This window comes from Anopheles darlingi, chromosome 2, assembly GCF_943734745.1.
Source record: "Anopheles darlingi chromosome 2, idAnoDarlMG_H_01, whole genome shotgun sequence".
NCBI lineage: Eukaryota > Metazoa > Arthropoda > Insecta > Diptera > Culicidae > Anopheles > Anopheles darlingi.
Window position 1 is genome coordinate 64,761,057 of NC_064874.1, and position 20,138 is coordinate 64,781,194.

General features: G+C 53.0%; 1 protein-coding gene across 1 annotated transcript in view; it reads right to left on the minus strand.

Annotated features, from left to right (window-relative positions):
• The window catches only part of LOC125959451 (uncharacterized), a 27,033-nt gene extending 8,343 nt beyond the window's left edge, over positions 1-18,690 (minus strand). Inside the window, exons 1-2 of the mRNA XM_049692274.1 lie at positions 18,003-18,690; positions 16,235-16,529 (exon numbers count right to left, since the gene is read on the minus strand). Coding sequence (XP_049548231.1) covers positions 16,235-16,280 — 46 coding nt within the window. The 5' untranslated portion in view covers positions 16,281-16,529; positions 18,003-18,690. The remainder of the gene's footprint in view (positions 1-16,234; positions 16,530-18,002) is intronic.
• Positions 18,691-20,138: the final 1,448 nt, after the last annotated feature.

A 20,138-nucleotide genomic window follows, 5' to 3' on the forward strand; every position in this document is an offset into this window, starting at 1 on the left:
CCTAACTACTTCCAACGGTTTCTCCAGTTCCCGACCCTAGTTTCCATGCTGCTGTTGCTGCTGCTGCTAGTCTGATAACGCCTATCGCAATGCCCTTGACTGTCCCAGAAATGGAAAGGGTACCAATCGAGTGCTGGGAGTGCCCTTGCCTGTTAGCCGCGTCGGCTCCCCCTGTCCTTTCGCTCTCTTTCTAAGTAAGGTTGTGATACATGCGGGTAGGTCGCATCAGTTAGTCAGACCTCCCGGACCACCACGCCGGGATCACGATGACGTGAGTCGACCTGATTAAAATTGATTCTTTTCGACAATTGGCCCTCAACCGCGCCTCTGTCTCTGACGCGGACGGGGACGCGGATAAGGGTAGGATAATAGGCAGTAGTAGCACCGTGGATCTGGGTTGATTTGCTTATCAAACCAATGTGAGATAGACAGATGTTGAGCCATTTGAATGCCACGAAAAATAACAAAACACAACCAACTTCCGAGGACCAATCGTTGGATTCTTTTGGGCACAAACAACGATTATCGGTCTCGTGCCTCGAACAGCTTCATCCGCTGATTACGCCGTACCTGTCACAGACACATCGTGGATTTGGTGCAAAAAGGTCACCATCTCGCGCTGGCCAATGCCTGGACCTGGACGTCTCCTGATACCGCGAGATGGTCTTTTGACAGCCGGCCTCTGATGCTGCTGCTGCTGCTACCATTATTTAACGTCCGCCAAAGAGAAACAGTTAGTGCGCGGTGACCGAATGAGACGAGGATAATTGAGTTTTATGTCAAGCGAGGCACAAGCGTGTAAACACAATCAACTGCATTTGGTGCTGCTGCTGCTGTTGATGCGGCTGTTGCAATCGAATCAAATGCATCCACTTGGCACCGTTCAGCACCGAAGAAGAGGTCGGGTCGGGGTGCAGCATCGGAGGTCGACACCCTGGCACAGGCTCGCGGCATAATCTGTGGCTCGGAAATGGGTCTCGACTGTTTGTCTGTGTGTATGTATGTGCGCGAGGGTGTGTTTGCGGCGTGTAGACACATCTGCTCCGAGACGCTGCTACGAGAATTGATAAGACCGGAGTCTGTTAGCAGGAGGCTTTTCGAAACACGTCTGGCGAACCAATTTTAGGCCAAGCTCCGAACGGACGGACTGACCGAACCGCGGTCAACGGCTGTCCGCTAATCAAAGTGCAAACAGCGTAATGCGCCATGCGCACGCCACTGTTGAAGTGGTCTATTGGAGGGATTGCTACTGCTGCTGCTACTGCTGCAGCAGCCATTGCCGTTGCTAAGGGAAGGCACACGGAATACGGAGCACTCCCCCAACAGCTGAAGATGAGGTTCCGGCGGGGATATTTGTTGACCCGCGACAAGACAGATTTAGCTTGTTTGCAGCTGATTACGTTCGTTGAATGCATGCGCTGGAAGCGCTCGCGGGGCAACCAACAGTACTTTGGCTTCAATCAACAGCAGTTGAAGCGTTTCTTGGGGAGAAAAGTATATAAACCCCCGGTTTTTTGCTTCTCTCCTTTTGCTTTCCTTGCCACGTTCTCCCTCCGTTGGCGAACGGTGTGTTGCGGTCTCCAGGTATTTGGAATTCCCGAATCATTCTTAAGATGAATCATCGGTTTCGGACGCGCGCAGTCCCCGGAAGGTGCCAGCATTCCGATGACTGCATCCCTTGTTCGGAAGGTTCGGCAATCAAGGAACCCAAAGGCAGCAATACCGTTACTTTGCATCGATGGATTTCGAGAACGGAAGGCGTAAGACATTAGCTGATATTGAAAGTTCGTGACTCGGTCGGTCCCAACTTTGAGAGACTTCTGTAAAAAGGTAAACCGCAAGGCCCTTCAATCTCACAGTAATGTCTCTTAGTAGTATTGTCTCTTAGTAGTAATGTGGCCATCACATAGTAGTAATGTGACAATCGATGGTCTACGATTCCGCTACTATATCAACGGATGAACTAGGCACTCACGATCGCAGCACTGCTCCTGAGACGAGAGCGCGCAACTAAATGTCTAGTGAGAGAATCGTTTCCGTTTACTCGAGTGACCATCCATCCCGGGGGTAAGAGAGCGAGGCGCTGATTGACTATAAGGCCCCAAGAACAACCTGATACCGTGTGGCCCTAGGTGAGGAAGGTGAACGAGTTGACTATATCCACCTCGAGGAGGCTGTTCGGTTGACCATTTTCGCTGTTGCTCGCTCTCGCGTTGTCACTTCACGCATAGTAACGTGTAACGTGGCCTGCAACACGCTGCCTGCCTACTGTTGTTGTTACTCTACCACCAACGGTGCCGCTGCCGCTGTGTGCGCGGGTGCGTTATCTCGCCTCACCTCGTTGCGATGGTAGTGATGAGCTCGCCAGAACTAGGCCATCGAATTATCGGTCCCCGCGACTGAAAGCCATGATGACAATACATGATGCGAACGCACTCACCAACCGGGGGCTACCCTAGCGCTTGGTGCTTGAAGTCGGCTTCCTTTTACGCCATCTTTTTTTTGTTCGTTTTACTCTTCACTCTTTTTTGGGTAACAAATCAGTGGACGAGGACGGGCGGACGGGGACGCGGGTACCCCCCCTCCAAATGAGACACACAAAGCGGTTCGCGGTTCGCGGCTCGCGGTTTTATCTGGTTCTCTGCTGCCCGGTTTTTTTTTTTGGTCGCCTATCTTCCTTTCTTCTTTCCTTCGCCTTGGCTTTTTTGTGATTTTTGTTTGATTTTTGGGTGTACAACCTCGTTTTTCGGGGTTATCAGCAATAAAACAAACATTAAACACAACCGTGTGTGTGTACGTGTGTCTGCGAGGGGCACTTGCGAGGTGTGGTATGCATCCGTGCCATCGGAAATGGTGCCAGTCGGTGTCGTCGGAAACGGGGAAAACGGGCGGACGGGGTTTACGCATCGATCTGTTGACGTCGCGCATCGTAACGTGCGGCGGAATCCGATGACCTAGCGAGTAGCCGGGTGTGTGGGCCGTTGTTTCGTTTGTTTGGCCGTTTGGCCGGACTATCCAAGGACCATCGTGTTCCCGTGTACCAAACGGAATTTGGCGTAACCGCAAAAAAAAAAATCCTGCCTACAGTACCACGTTTACAATTCGTACCGGCCTATGCCGGTTGTCGGGACCTTGTCGGACTCGTGGTCCGACTGCTGCTCAAATGGCTGAACACCGATCACAGGAGGCCGTTGGGGTCCGTCCGCTGACCAGCTCAGCTGTTACGATACATTGGCTTTGCTTTTCTTTTTCAACAAATTGAATAACAACAGCACCGGTCGCGCAACCCGCCTTATGGCCACTCTATGCTCTATGCTAGACAAATGCTCCGGGACCCCCGGGACGTTCGAGAGTTGGGAGAGAGGGGCTCCCATGTTTGGCGTAATTGTAAGGCGTTGAACGAATCGATTCATTCCAATCAAACACTGCCCCTTTGATGGGTGGCGACACGAGTGAGCCGTCAACTGGCGTCACAGTGTCAAGTGGGGCACTTCGTTGACATCCACCGTGTGGAAGATTCGTTCACGGCTGCTGCTGCTGGTGCTGCTGCTGGTGAGTCGAGAACGGGTTGAAGATGAAAGTGAAACGCAAAACGCTGGAGTCTTTCGCGTGGCAAAAGTTTCTTCGCAAAGCGGCACTACCGCAGTGGAGGTTGAAGCAGCAGCAGCAGCAGCAGCAGCAAAAAAAAACGATTAAAATATGTCATGGACAGCATGCGCGTCCGCGAGAAGGTGAACCAGGTGCGATCGCGCGGTGCAACCGACAGACGAGACGAGAGAGTCCGGGTAGTGCCAACGGTAGTGTCGGGGGGCCAGGACCTAGTTTTTTGTAATGAGTCACACACACTCACCGACAGACTGGCTGACTGGTCTATAAGGAGGCAGGTTATCAACTCTCTACAGCAGCAGCTGCTGCTGCTGCTGCTTCTGCGGCTTCTACAATGTTCCTAAGGGTCAAAGACAGGTTTCCAGTTTCTGGTCCCTGATTTACCGAGCTGTCATCGCGATCGCGATGAGGATTAATGTGTGTTTGATTACACGACACTTATCATACGCGCGCGCGCGCACGCGTCAATGATGAAGAGTCCACGAAATGGACTTGTCTTAGACATTGCTTTATGTGACGCCTGGATTTGGCTTTGACGGCTGGACAATTTGGTGTAATGGATTACACATTCTGGAGTGGCTTCCAGTGTCACGGTTTCACTTTTGCACCGGTAAACTGCGTCGGTAAACTGACGGTTCCCGGAAGTCTCGGTACCTCGGTCGATGCCGATTGATCAGCAACAAGCAATTCACTGTCCCCGGACGTCAGTACTCGATGTGCGACGTAAGCTCGAGACGTGGTTCGGGAGGTGATGCCAGAAGACGAAGCCATCGAAAAATACAGTTAACCCGTGGCTGTGATTCTGTCTCCCATTCCTGCATTTGACGGAACGGAAGACCGGCCTTTCGGTACCACGGGACTAAACCGTCTTCTTGTCCCCGGTACCCGGAGTTTGTGGGGGTGGGGGGTTGCGCTGTGAAAATGCAAATTTGCGCACCCGGACCAGCAGCGAACGGTCATCGGTACACAGATGAACACACGAACGTCCGCAGACTTTCAAATGAGCAGCAGCGATGGGTAAGGGTGAGCCGGGGGGCGGCAACTTGTGCTTGGCGACAATTTGTGCGTGGAAAGTCAATAATCGGCATTCGAGCCACGGGTTGGACGTGCTTTTCGTGGTTGCAGCTGGATATACCGCGGTACCGCGGGCTGTCTGGTCCCGCCGCCGCTGCCTAATGGCCGATGACCGTTCATTTGCGAGTCGGCCACCGGTTCTAGGGCTCGATCCATCCGGTCCCAGAGGCCAGAACGAACGGACGGATGGCCGGACGGACGATGGACGTCATAAACGGTCAGATAACGAGAAGCGTTCTGTTGGACCATGTTCTGTTCTGTTGTTTACTCTCTGCGTGCGCATCTCTCGTCGTCGTCGTCGTCGTTGTCGTCGTCGGTGGCGTTCGGTGTTTGCTGAAGACTTCATCAATCTTCATCACACCAGCAGCACGAAGTAGCGCACCAGCACCGCACGTGTGTGTGTGTGTGCTGTTCGCGGTACATTATTCAGCAAATGTGAGTCGCTGCCCGCCGGACTGGAGAGAACGCTGGTCGATAGAAATGAAAAGCAAAAAAAAAACAACAAAACAAAACCAGGAGCAAAAACGGAAGAACGGTCTTCTCCCGGTTGCTACACTTTGTTGTTGGGAAGTGGTTAAAAAAAGGGAAACTGATCCAAACCGGCTTGTTGTACTTTAAGCGTTAATCAAAATGACATTCCCGTGCGCTGTCAGTGTCAATTTGGGCACCGCGCTTACGATCACAGCAAGCCGTACGATGCTAATCGAGCGGAGTAACCATCACGAAGCCATTCACTTGAAGTAATAGTAACACTTCCTTTTCAAGGCGGTCCCCGGTAGCCATCTTTAGAAGCGCCAAAGTGCGTAAGTCCCAAAACACATGCGTTTCATCTCAATACACACCTTAATCATCACTCTCCAAAAATGGCGTCATTCCCCAAGTGTTACAAGCGCTTGGATGCACATTTGTAGCGAAATTGATTAACCGACGATCATTTGTCGTCGCAACAAGCAACAAACCGCTGCTTCTGCCGATACAGGAGAGCGTTTTTGTGGAAATTAAAAATTACTGCATCTCTTGGCCCCTGGGACCAGTTTTTTTTAGTTTTTGGAGCGAGGGAATTCGCCAGAATAAAAGCACAGAGACGAGGTTCTCTCTTGTGCTATGGCCAACTGTGTGTGTGTGTGTGTGTGTGTGTGTGTGTTCTCCTGCAAGTGTTCTCGGCGTGCGTTGACATCAAAAGCACTGACCGACACCGAGACAAGAGAACAAGTTCGGTTGTTTCCGTCTGTTTTGCACACGGCACACACCGGCCGGCCGGCCGGCCGGCCAACCAGGGCTGGCCAGGTATGATGGTTATAATTAGCTTTAAAATGTATTTCGCTCCAAGAGCCACGAAGCCACGAAGCCACGACGACGACTACGACGACTCATAATCTCTGGTCCTGGTTTCGAAGACGAATGAACGCGCGCAAATGACGGAAGACGATCGGATCGGATCGGTCCGAGTGGACCGAGAACCTTTGCCCAAGAACCTGGGCAGAACCTGTTGCGCAGCACAAACGTTGATCATTGGTTGGTGGTTCGCAGCACCAGAGGTCCTCCCGGTCCAAGGCACCTGCTGCTGGTAGCATCGAATCGAACCTCGATACCTGGGACCGGCTGGGGTCGGTTCCTCTACTTTATGATGGTTCTAGATTTGGCCAGGCCCCTTTTCCGTCCTCTCTCTCTCTCTCTCCATCTCTACATACACTTCTCTTTTATTGTACTCTTCGCACTACTTCTGGTCTCGTGGCTTGGTTGCGACATGATGGGGTTGCTGGTGGTGCGAGATGATCATCGTACCATCGTGCAGCACCCTCCCCCTTCCCCGCCACCCCATCTTAGCCCAACGCGCCACCTAAATGAGCACTTGGGCACTTCTGTTTTCGACGGAACCGGACCAACCACCGGACCAACCGTTTCAAATGCTCTCCCGCAGCATCCTTTTCGCCAAAAGCAACAAAACGCAAAACCAGGGGTGGAAAAAAGAAACCCCCCCTGCCACGCTCCCTTCCCTGTGGGACGCAAAAAATGATAACTTAAGCGGACCATCCAGGATGGGTCGAGATGGTCACCGGTGGCAGCAGTAGTAGTAGTGAGGGCAAGAGAGAGAGAGAGAGAGAGAGAGAGAGAGAGAGAGAGGAGGGACCTGGAGGGACCCCCAGGTTCAATGAAACGTGTACGTACGACGCCGATCGGCTACAAGGTCAGGCTGAAGGTGAAATTACTCCGCGAGCCAAAAAGGCATTATTTAGCAGAATTCGGGACGCGGCCAAAAGGGGGTTTAGGAACGGGGGAAGGAGGAGGAGTAGGGGGTTGCTTGCGGAATTGGGAGCGGTAATTTCTGGGGATGGCGACCGGCGGCACCGGCATGCATGATCGCATGCGCACGTTTGTGTGTGTGTGTGTGTGTGAGAATGTGTTGTTGTCGTGGCTGGCTTTTTGCTTTCGCGGTCATATCTTCGGTCGGTACGCGGCGCAAGATCGCGCCGCATTCCCCTTTTACGGCACCGCTACCACCACCACCACCACCACCACTACCGGTGTTGCAGTCAGAGGAAGATGAGAAAAGGAAAGGTGCGAAAGGGAGGGGGAAGGGGCATCTTCGACGCGCAATCTTCTTTGTTCGGTCGCTCGGTGCTGATTACTTCATGCCGGACACGCCGGTTTTCGTTTTCGGTGGTGGAGCTTTTCGTGCCGCTTTCGTGCGGTCAGGAAACAGGAGACAGGAGTGAGGAAAGAGGTCTTGGGGCTTAGGAGCGGATGGCGAATTGGTTTGAAGCAGAACGAACAGAGGAACGTCTCATAAACATGCGAAGAGCGAAAACGGAAAGAAAGAACAAGAAGAAGAAGGTTGGCGGCATATTAAATGAGAAATGCATACACACATATGCTGCGACGCTCCTTCCCCCCCTCCCCACCCTCGGATAAGACGAGGACAACCAGTTTGTGCGTGTGCATCTTCTGTTCTGCGACACCTCGCCACCCCCTGGCCAACAAATCGGTTTCGGAGTTTTCGTTTCCGCGAGCTTTCGGAGCATGATTCGGAGCCACAATAAATCCAACAAACAGCCCTCCCACTGGACTGGCCACTGGGTTCAGTTCGGGGTTCGAAAACCCTCCGTTTTGGGGCACCATTTTTCATTAGCACCTTGGCGTCGTGCGCTCGACAGTATCGATTTGTCCCGAAAAAAAACCTCCCCCCAAAAACCTTCAGACACACGGTCGTGGCTACCGTTGTGGCACGCACCGTCTCCCGGGGCAACGAGCAATGACCAGCACCGAAAAGTGACCTCGTTCAAACGGTTCGTTGGAACCTGCTATGCCTTGTTTGGTTTGTTTTTTCTTCTTCTGTGACGCTGTGAAGAAAATCCTTGGCCGTGGACTTCTATTCTCGTTGTGTCGCGTTGCTCGAAAGGAAAATTATCATCGCGCGTGACATTTCCATTGGCTACTGTCGCAAACTGCAATTTGACGTTTGCATTGTTGCGTAATAACGCGGGTTGCTGCAGGGCCGCGTCCAGGGCAAACCGGGCCACCCGAGTAAAGCCTTTTCGCGCAAATCTCGTTCGCGTGAGAAAAGCGTGAATCCCCCCGGGCACGCACTCTGTCACGAACGCACGATCCCTGCTGTTGCTGCCGGTTGCTGATTGCTGCTGGAAGGAAAGGAAAAGTAACGTTTCTCTGTGGCTCGCGTTTGCAGCGCTTCTGATCGACAGAAATCCTCACAGTAGCAGCAGCAAACGGAGCGAACGGGGGAAAGAGAAGACAGGGAGTGTTGCACACGATGCACACGTTGCGCAAAAAGCCCCCCCCTCCCCGCCGCTGGTGCATCCCTTGGTCGCCTGGAGGTGAACCGGTATTTGCACACATACGGCACCAGCATCAGCAACAGCAGCAGCAGCAACAGTATGAGCATCGGTCGTGGTTGCAACATATCTATGTCACCTGCTGCCTGCCGGGAGTTGCTGTTGCGATGGCCAAGTGCGCCACAAGAAGATGATGTCCACGACGGACACACCGGCACACACCAATGCTGTCGATCGTGATCGTGCTGTTCGAGGATGGTGTAACGACGACCACAGCGACGACGACGACGACGAAAACGTCGCTCGTACATCCAACAGGTCGATGGAAGCGAATATTTGGAAGCTTTTTTTTTTGGAGGTGCGGGCTGCCAGCTCCAAATATGGTCGCACGTGCGGGCGTACAGCGGACTCCACCGTGTACGGCATCAAGCGCCGGCGCAAGCCGGAACAATACACACACACACACACACACGATGGGGAGGGAAGATGGCATTTCGGCAGCGGCCCCGGACCGGGACCGGAATTTTAATCAGTTTCGTCGATCGTCGCCGATGATGATGAGTCCACGGTATTCGCGTGTCGTACCCGTAGCCATAGCCATCAGTAGACGCCACCGTAACATGCTTGGAGGGTGGGGGTGAGGCGGTGGGGGAGGGGCTTTCGAATGAAATCGAACCTCGCATCCTCTTCCTTTCGCTGCGTGTCGCGGTCGACGCGCGCGCGAAAACTAGTGAGGTTAATGAATAAATAATACATAAAAAAGCAGCTCATCCTCATTCCCGTCCACCACCCTCCCACCAAAAATTGCCTCGCGATCTCGCGGCGTATATGGTAATATGGTCCCCCCCGGGGGGTAGAGGAGGCGCGCAGAAGAAACCAGTTTCTCCTGCGGCTGCTGCTGGTGCCGGTGGTGGTTGGTATCCAGCAGTCTGGTCGCGTCTCGTCAAAAATGCTCAAAGACCTCTTCTCCTCTTCTCCTGGCTCCGACTGTCGGTCGGTCGATCGATGTGGCCAACGGTTTCGGGTTTTGCACATTTTGAAAGCACATCGCAGTGCGAGCTGCGCCTGCGACGAAACGAAACTGAAACCGAAAGGAGAATATATAATGTCTTCGTCGTCGCCGTCGTCGTCGTCGTCGTGGTCCTAAGGATAGCACTCCTCCGCGTGCGCTCGGGTGCCTTTGCCGGGGCACTGGGAGGTAGCACCATCTTGTTGGAGGTACCCTCCGCCTGGCCGGTGGCATCGAAATTTATGGAGCGCATCGAGCGGCTGAGGTTTATAATTTCTGTATTAACAGGCAATCGGCGTTGGCATTGATTGGTGGTAAAGGTTGGTGGGGTGTGCTGGGGGTTGCTGGTCCTTCACGGAGGATTTCGCGAGGAACACACGCAGCGCACGCAACATACACGGCAGCCACCCACCATCCCCCCCCCCCCCCCTGGTACTGCTCGCGTGACATCGCGAAAAAACCCATTTATTGTCCGAACCAATCAAAGGGTCGTAACTTAAGGCCGATCGGTGGCTCGTATATAACACTCCCTCGCGTGTGTGTGTGTGTGTGTGTACTACACCCCTTCGTAGGGGTGGCAGGACAGTCAGAAATTCCTGGGCTCCAGGCGCGGGCTTTGAATTAGCCAGTCGAACGCGCCCAATCACACTTGGAAATGACAGAAAAAAGGAGAAAAAAGTTCATAAAGGCAGAGGGCTACGAAGGTAACTTTCCAAGTTAAGAAACTTTCATTGGCTGTCATTTGGCGAGTTGCGAAACTTTGTTTTATACTCTCTGCTACGACAGCAACTTTGTATTGCAATTTCCAAAAAACTTATCAATAAAGTTCTCAAGTCAGAAGCCTCTACGAACGGCGGATGCGTCTCGAATTTTTGACAGTACTTGGAGAAGTTGAAGAAGAGCCAACTTGGACCCGAAAGAAAAGCATCTTTCGTCTTAACCTTACTTGGCAACACTAGTTCCCGTATTACTACAACCACTTTTTGACAGTTCTTAACGGAAAGCGACTATCGTGGCCATGCACCTTAAGTACCCTCTCCAGATCTGTCGCCAAAGTCTTGGAATCGAAGTAGTGTAGTTACACGGACAGCTATAAGACACCGCAACTAGAGCCTCACCTGAATCTGAACCGAAAGGAGGCTGCGGTGGTCACTGGTTTGGGCCCAGACGGTCGGCGTTCGGTCCCCCGGGAATAGTAGGTCGCCGGCAAACGGGTTTGGGGAGGCAAATCTCTCGCGAATTCGTGAGAGTAGTCGTCTGCCGGTGGTGGTGGTGGTGCGACGGTACGGAACGGTCGATTTCACTGAAACGCGCCAGGTGCCACCGTCCCGGGAAGGGGGAGGGGACGAGTTTGTTCCTAGAGTCTGTCTGTACCTCTGTACAGAGGCTCAAGTCCAAGCGGGCGAGCGAAAGCGACCAAACTGCGACTCCCAACTTTGACCCAATAAATGGAATCTCGGCTCGGCGGATCGGTGGTTGCATGTGCATGTGCATCGAGGTACACGACGGCACAATCCAGTGCGCCCACTCTCGCCAGTCGTTGTCGACGTCCGCGTGTTGGACCTGCGCCATGCCCTGGTTCGGTGCTCCAATTGTATGGTAAACAGCTGGAACTGACGATCTGACGGATGACGGCGATGGTGACGAGACGACTCGCCTCGACGTTCGAGGTTCCCAAGACTTCGGGGGACCAACAAGTTGCCAAGTCCCAAGCCACCGCCATCAAACGACTCCGCAGCTGCAGCCCAGAGCAGCAGAGCAGAGAGTTGCACAGAGAGACAGACAGACAGACGATTCGCGCAAGGATTCGTCACTTGCGTAGGATGCTGCTGCTTTGGCCATTCCGCTACCGCCGCTTCCCCTTTTTTCTCTCCCTTCTCTCCGTGTTCCTATGCTGTCCGAATTACCGGTTTTGAACCTCCACCCCCTGTCTCTCTCTGTCTTGTGGTGACTTTTCGATGTTCGGTGGCTTTCGCATTGCTTGGTGTTGATGATCTCGTACCACTCGTCGCTGAAGCCAGCACCACATCTCACCTTGTCTGTTTGTTTTGATCCTCCACCTCTCGCCCCGCCACCACCTCTCTGGCCCAAACCACCAAAACAGGTTACGAAGCGCCTTCGACACCAGATATTTCGGGCTCTTGGGGCTCGTGCTGCGTGGCAAACAAGCAAAACGAGTTTGCTCGCGCCGCGGATTAAGACCTGGCACTGGTGTGTCTGCACACCGGCCTCGGACCTCCTCCTCCTCCTCCTCCTCCTCCGCATGCCAAGAAGTGTTCTACTACTACTGATGCTATACTGGGCCCCAGGGCTGGTCACGCGCTGCTAGCACACTCGATGGTGTGGTCGATGGAACACAGCGCGTCGAACGGAAGCAATTCCATATTCCATCATCATCATCATCGCCATCATCGTCATCATCATGGCCGCTAACAATATAATTAAAACCCTCAGAGCGCAGAGGTTGGCTTCCCTCTCTTCTTGTCCCCTCTTACTGGCTCTAGCAGCCGCGCGAATTGGAATCAGTTGAATGCGTCTCCTCCGGTTGCCATCTCCCTCCACTCCATTGGCCGCTTGTCTAGCTTTCGATTTCCTTCCCGAATTGCTGACCGGCACGCAAGGAAAACGGAGGCGATTGAGCGCGCAAGGGATGACGATGATCGCGGAGGGTTGGTTGCCGGTTGGTGATCGGTTTATATTTCCTTCACCTCCAGCAACCCCTTCTCCCCAGTGCTCTCTCTCTCTCCCAGGTGGTTTCTGCAGCATCACTTACCTACTCCGTCTTCGTCTCCGTCTCCCGATCATTCCTTTCCTTTTCTTCGTGCCTCGTGCCGCGCGTTTCGCTTTTGCTTTCGTCCGCCGTCCCCAAGACCTGGGGTGAGAGGCGCACGCGCGCGCGTGTGTGTGTGTCAGCTCCCTTCCCCTCCCCCCTTTTTATCTCTCCTAAAGACATCGTCTTCCAACGTTTTGCTTTTTTTTCTTCTTAGGTTCTTCCACTTTTTGCTGCCGCTGCTGCTGGCAGCACCTTCTTCAGGTGCTATCCACACGATACGATCTTTCTCTGTCTCTCTCTCTCTCTCTCTGTCTGTCTGTGAGCCAGCACGATCGGGTGCGATCGTTCGCTCTCGCACTAAGTGCTGCCCTCCCCCCACTCGGCGTCCTGCTCTTCCGATGGCTTTTCTCTAGTTTCGCTTTTCCTTTCTATTTCGCTTCCTTCACTTTCTGACCTTCAAAACGATGGCGCGGGTCGGATCAATCGTGTCATGACCCAAAGGCAATTTACCCTATTTCGTCGTCGTCCGGCCGAAGGGAGCGGTGTAGAGGAGGAGGGAGGGTTTATCTCGTTCTTTTTATTGACTTTTCCTCCCGCCCTCCCGTGAGAAGGGTTTCCTTCCGTTTTCATCCCTCTGCCTTCCTCTCTCTCTCTTCCTTCCCCTTCGATCTTGATCACCTCTCCACCCCTCTGGAAGCTTTCCACCCAATCGCAACCGGTTCAGGAGCCTCAAGAGGGGTTGAACTGCTGGACCACATTTCGTGGATTTCGCTCTGCATGCGGACGATGGACAAGGGACCGAAACGGTCACGGTGGGGCTTGGAGGAGAAGGCGGGACGGTCCATACCTCTATTCCCCCACCCCATCTTCCCCTACACAACATAACAACCTGTTGTGGGGAAACACAAGTGAAGGCAGAGTTTTACTTTCCGCGACATCGAAAAAGACCGCCACGCGACCGACCGACCAACCGACGCAATGTGGGACATCGAATGTTGTGCCAATCCAATGGTGGCCAGCGAATAAGGTAGCTTTGGGCTTGGGGCTTGGGGAAAACAATTCTTCATTTTCAATACGAATCCGATCACCTCGAATCATATTTCCGTCCGTCGGTTCCGTCGTGGTGTGTTGTGTTCCGTCGGCGCCTTCCTAGCCCCGGAAGGAAGCAATGATGGTGTGATGTGAGGACACCGTTGCCGCTCGCAACCCATCGCAGCAGGCCTTGGTGTGCCAATCGGATTGGGTCAGGTTGCCGGTGGTGAGTTTGGACGCGAGACGCAACGCAACCGTTGTCCTTCAACCGTTTTTCAAATGGCACCATCAGACCACCAGACCGAATACGAAGCAACCCAATATGAAGGCCGAGGTCCGGGTGCCCGCGTGTGTGTGTGTGTGTGCGATCGGATGCCGCGAGGAAATTTGGACGAAATCGGCAGAAAATCGATCGGCACCGACCGACCGATGGGGATGACATTCCTGTCATTTGAAGCGCCGGTGGCGCAAACAACGTACGCACACACGGGACCGATGCAGTGCACTTCCTGGAATGCATGTGGGTATCACTCGCCCCTCTCTCTCTCTCTTCCCACAGTTCGATTGGTGTGCGCGCGGGGTCGTCGGTGCAATTGAAACGTAGTGCCGATCACTTACAGTGTGCCTTTCGGGGCTTTGGAGCGAAATGTTTTCGTTTTTTCCCACCACGTGCGAAAGTGCATTTTGAGAAATGCTGATGCAGAATTCAATGGTCTTCGCGATAAAGAGATTGCGCGCTGGAAATTATAGGTTAACAAAATAACAAAACGATTCATAACAATACTCTCCGCAGGTTGTACGATCATCTGGAGATCATATCGGCTTCCATTCGATTTCGTGTCGCATTCACGATGGCATACGGCTTGTAATTAGCGCAATATATTATCATCTTTGTGTTGTTGTCGGCCCACGGAAAGGTGCTAAAATCAGAAAGTAGCGGTTCCTTTGCATCCAGATGGCACTTTTATTGTTTTATTCTCTACTTTTGTCCTTTTTCTTTTGTTTTTACATCAACATTAAGCGCGAAGTCTCGCTGGTTTGATGCTGTAAAGTTAAGGTTTGTTCAGGAGTAGTCCATTTTCATCCGGGGTTCTTGTTCTACTGATAATACCAACATATCTGAGCGAGATGTTTGTCCATTCATATGCGAATTGGAAGAGCTGCAGGTACAGTAACGAATATAGTTAAAATGGCTTAATAGCTGAATGTTTCAAAGTGTTTTTCCATTTCTCTTCTATAATACTGGTCGATTGAATTATAAAACGTTGACATTACTTAAAACGATTCCAAAATACAAACCATTTGGTTGAAAATTATCCTCAAGTCAACGATCAAGCCTCAATTCACCTTAAATAACCTGTATAATTGGAACAAGCTAACAATTTCGACGATTAGACCGACAAAATAGATCTCCTGTTCGAAAGCTGAGAACTGTATCGAAAATGATAGTTTCAACAATATTCACACCTTGTATTATTACCTAAAGCTGTCAACTGCTTGCTTGTCTTCACTGGCTCCTACAGAGGACTAGCAAAATCATGTTTATGCTTTTATTGAAAACGAGTACTGTTCCTGGCACTTGGCACTCACGATCTGAGGAATACAATGTAAGGACCAATCCCTGGCAATCGAGCAGTGCAGCCGAGCTCTACTCTTAATGAGCCATCGATCGTTATGCTATCTTCCGGGGGAGAAATCCGACACCAAAACAGGGGCAACTGGAAGAAAGAAGAAAAACTGGTCCGTGCTAACAAGAGTGTAACCACAGAGCACGCACATACGGGCATCTAGCAGAGGACTTCCATCCAAAAATGAGTGCGTTACGTTACGCTTTTTACTCGTGTTTCACCTTTCGGCTAGTCATCCCAGACAAGGACTTCCCAGAAACGTGCTCGCTTTCTTCCTAACACATCCTCCATCGACCATGATCAGCTCTTCCTGAGTCTGTTGTGGCTTCTAGTGACGCACGTTCCGCAAGTACCTCCAAGAAGCTCATGCAGCATCAGCATGACTTGGTGTGATTTCTCATTCTTCACCTTTTTGGAACTAGAATAACTGGAAATCCTCTGGCGTCTCGCTCTCTCTCTCCCTCTCTCTTTCTCTCGTTCTCTTTCCTCTTGTCCTCCTGTTGGATACCATTCATTGGTTTTTGGATGCGCAATATTTTGAAACTCGCGCTGCCTGTCTCGCCGGCGATATGCGGTGCGCGGAACGCGTGTGCGCGCGTATCTGTGGCTTCTTCATTAGTGCGACCGCGACCCGCGAACCACCCCACCCTTCCGCGCTTGTTCCGAGTTGTGGCCACGAAGACGACAACTATTCCACGCACACGAGCACGCGTTCCGTTCGTTCGTTCGTGCGTGCGTGCGTCGGCCACAAGTGCGTGCAAGTGCGTGTCTCTCGGTCTTTCCGACAGACCAATATACCACTTGAGACTGTCTGAGTTCGCTCTTCGGCTTCGCGAGGCACACAGACACACAAACAAAGAGACCGCCACAGAGAGAGAGAGAGAGAGAGAGACTCTGGTGCGGTGCGTACGCCAAGCGACACAAATCGTTCCAGCCCCCCCGATGGTCGAGGGGTCCACGGATTCCTTCGCTAAATTGATGAGAGGCACGGCTCCTCTGAGCGTTCGATGGAAACCGAAAGTGACTACTCTACTAGAGTCCGAGGTGGCAGCGCCAGTAGCCAATCTAGAACTTCCCCTTTTTCCGCCACCCCCCGGGGCTTGCACAACAATCTAGCCAATCTAGTGGGCACGCGACACACAACAATCGAGATCGAGATGCGGGATCGCCGCGCGAAACACTTGGACCCTATTCCGTCGGTCGTCGTCTGCCCGACTGAACTTTAACCCGCAAATCGAAGCAACCATTCTAAAGAGCTCGGCCTGCTGCTGCTGCTACTGGACATACACACACACACACATAGGGCACAGTCTGTACTTACCACAGTACGTTGCCAGGTACTGGTTACGGACTCCTTTGGCGACCATCTTTGCCGAAGTTTAGTTTGTCAGAGATTGGGACCGCCCCTGGGGTCCCCCTGGGGAAGCTGTAGATGGATGCTACCAGGCACTGAAGCTTGGTTTTGATAAAGGGCAGCTCACTATTCACTGTTCTAGTTTCATAAACACACACACCGTCACCGACACCGACACACTCTCGCGCCACTGACCTCCTTAAACTGTAATGCTATTTTCGTGCAGCACTAAACACTCATGTAGTGGTCGTGGCGAATGGTACTGAGGAGGAACGATGAGAAAAAGGTTTCTTAGAGAAGAAAAGTTGGGAAGGTGGAAGGCTCATCGATCAGCATATCGATAACGGAGGTCGTCAACCTGAGCTCAAGCTGTTTCTTAAGTCGAGACCCCCAAGAACGAACCCTAACTGATGGAAGTAGATGGACAGAAAGAACGAACGACGGTGAACAACGGTGTTATGCAACGACGAACGCTGCAACGATCGCCCTACCACCCTTTTTTCCGAAAAATGCACTAGGAACACGCACACACACACACACACACACACACACACACACACACACACACACACACACACAGACACACGCACACTCACGATCTCTCTGCACGCACGATATCGTGCCAACGCAAAGTGACGATCGCGCACGTGCAAATCCTGACCGCTGCGCTGGCCTGTCCCTCCTTCTCGCTCACTCACGTGCGGCAACGTGTCCCGTTGGGACCCACGGGGACACCCCAGGTGACCCCGAAAAGTCGAAGATTTCGGTCCGGCCGTGTCACAAGAGCACCGCACCGCACCGCGGTTGTTTGCTTTCACTTTTACCAGTCGAAAGTGATGTGTGGCGCTACACACCAGCAGCAGCAGCAGCAACAGCTGATGATGATGGCGATGATGGTCGGGGCTGGCAGCTACTACTGAATGCCTGTGGCCGGCAGCCACAGCCACATTATTGCCCTCGCGACGGTGACGGCGACGACGACCACGACGACGGATTCACTTTCCGGCTTGCGGGGCGAGATTTCGCTTCTCTCTCGCTGCTTGCTTGCTTGCTATGCTTAATGCTGGTGGTGCTGGTACTGGTGCTGGTGCTGCCGTGGGCGCCGCTCACCTGTGCGAGTGCGTACCGTGGCGCTTGGCCGTCCGCTGCGGCCCGTGTCGGCGAATCGAATGAGCAGGAAGGCCCACCGCCGCTCGTTACGAAGTGACTCTGCGGGTTGTGTTTTGGGCAACCCCTCCGTCGTCGTCACCGCCACGCTCGAGGAGTGTGTTTGCCTTTCGCTCGCTCTCGCGTGGGCTCGTTTCGTGTGGGCACCACACCATCCACCACCTCCGAACCGAATGGGAAGGACACGGCCTTTAGCTCGAGCAGCGCGAGGTTGTAAACTCACACACATAGATACAGACACACACACACAGACACATGCAGACAGCGCGGTAGCGATGTGGTTCCGAAACCGAAAGGTAAACAACAAACGGCCACCGCAACCAACCAGCCAACCAGCCACGGCACGGCACGCACAATGTTCACTCGATTTCCTCTCTTTAGCGCTCTCTCTGTCTCTCTATCTCTCTCTCCTTTTCGCTCTCTCTCTCTCTACGCGTGTCTCTCTCGTCTCTCTTTATTGATGTCTGTTTATCGACGCGCGTCGATCACGTCGTCTCTTGGTTGAGATCCTGTATCACCGCGCGAGGCCCACCACCCGCATAAACACACCACCGCCGTCTATACCCACCAGCAACAACTCTCACACACACACACACTAACACCGGTTAACAATAATGCGTACACGCAGGAGGCAGCACACCGGAGCGCACGGATGCAGCTCGGATTGTTTTGGAAGAGGAAGCGGTTGTTGCGCAAGGAAAGGACACGACGATGGTTAGCAACCTCCTTGTGTTGATGGTCCGCTGGACCACGATCGACTGCGATCGGTTCGGGCCGTGCACCGGCTATTGTAGGGCCTCACACATGGACCACGGACCCGGCGTTCGACTCCTCGGTTCGACTCGACTCGACTCGCAGCCTAATGATCAATGCGCATCCCGATCCGATCCCGGTACACATCATCGCAGTCGCTGTCGCAGTCGCAGTCGCGTTTATTGTTTTTCTTTCTTTCGACCTCACGGCACTTGTGTGTGTCCGTGTCCGTGTGTGTGCGTTGCGGTATGATCCTCGACAAGTTGCTGATAATGTTGCCGGCACCGCCGTTGGTCCGTCTTCGTTGCGGCTTTGTGGCGATGGTTACGAGAATGGTTCTACTGCTGCTGCTGCTGCTGATGATGACGACGATCCAAGATAATGTTTTTGGAGTCGCTTTTTTTTCTGCCTGTACTGTGTTCTGTGACCTCACGCGTCAGTGTCAGCAGTGATGCTGCGTGGCCACCTCCGGGGGCTGGCAATGCTTTGTTGACTGACTTTCGGTCTATGCTTCCACGACGACGATCATCACCTTTTTCTCTCTAAGACGCAGATGAAGATGACGACCGGCCTTACCTCTTACGGTGGCCAATTGGACTGGACGCACATGGCGTTGAGATGGCCGAATCGGGGGGTGGGGGCACAGTGACACGTTTCAGCCGTTGAGCTTCTTATCACACACACACACACACACACACACACACACACACGCTCGCACGCACCCGGTGGGTGGCGGAACGACAAACCGGCAGGCGCCCGCACCGTATCTCTTGCACTCGCGTACTGATCGACCGACGACAACGTTGACGACGACGACGTTGGCCAACTGTCGCGTCGTGTCGCGTCGCGCGTTCTATAGCGGGCGTACTTACTGCCCCGCGCTGCCGTTTTATCTGCTTTCGCTGGCTGTGTGCGTGTTCGACGACGACGATAATGTTGCTGTTGTTGTTGTTGTTGTTGCTGGTACGATATTCATTCGCTCTTCTCGCCGGTCCGCGTCGTCGTCGCCGCGCACAAACAATTTGCTCTTCGTTCGCTTCGCTCGCGTTATTTGCGCAACGCACTCACTGCTGTTGATGTTGCTGTTGCTGTTGATGATGTCTGAGACCATTCATCGAAGCCGCTGCGTTCATGCATTTACGCTGGCACCGTACGCCGGCACAGCCGCGGCATGGCATGCTGGGTGCTCACGCATGTGCCGGAGGATAAAAGTGAATGGCGCCCACCGAAAGAACCGGCGGCATGCGCGCACGCAGAATGACGTCATCGAGTGCGCGCGCGCCTGTGTTCACTGCTGATCTCATTCCAGCTGGTGTTGTTGTTGTTGTCTGGATGATGACTGAGAGAGAGGGGAGAGAAATAGAAGAAGGAAAAGCATATCAAATACACATCAACACATCAACACGCACACGTAATCGCGACTAATCAAACGACAATGTGATACCGAGGCGCCATTACGCCGCGAGTGGCCTGCTAAATGACTTTCCATTTCGTTTCCAGTGCCCGATGCTGCTCCGTGCGTTCATTTTCACGCACCAGATAGTCTCACTCGGTGGCTGGTTGGCTAAAACCGGGGGAGGCGAAGACAACATACATATATGGCATCGATTCCATTGTGCGATCGGTATTGCTCCCGATCGGGTTCATTGCACAGCGTAACCGTGGTAACCAATCAGTAGGGCGCACCTGCAGTCAGCCCATGGTGGGAAATCATCGATGCGTGCTCTTCAGATTCGTTTCCGACCATTTCTGTCGCGTTTCTGCTCAAGATAACGTTCCCAACATGGGAACCAATTTCTGCGTTGGTTAGCGATCAACTCCAAACCGAAGTTACGCTGGAGCGTTGCTGGTAGCAACACAAGCTACCAGTTGGGGTGAATATCAACGGTTCAATCGTCGTTCAAACGAAAGGGCTTGACCTCACCCAGACATAACATACCATATAGACGGA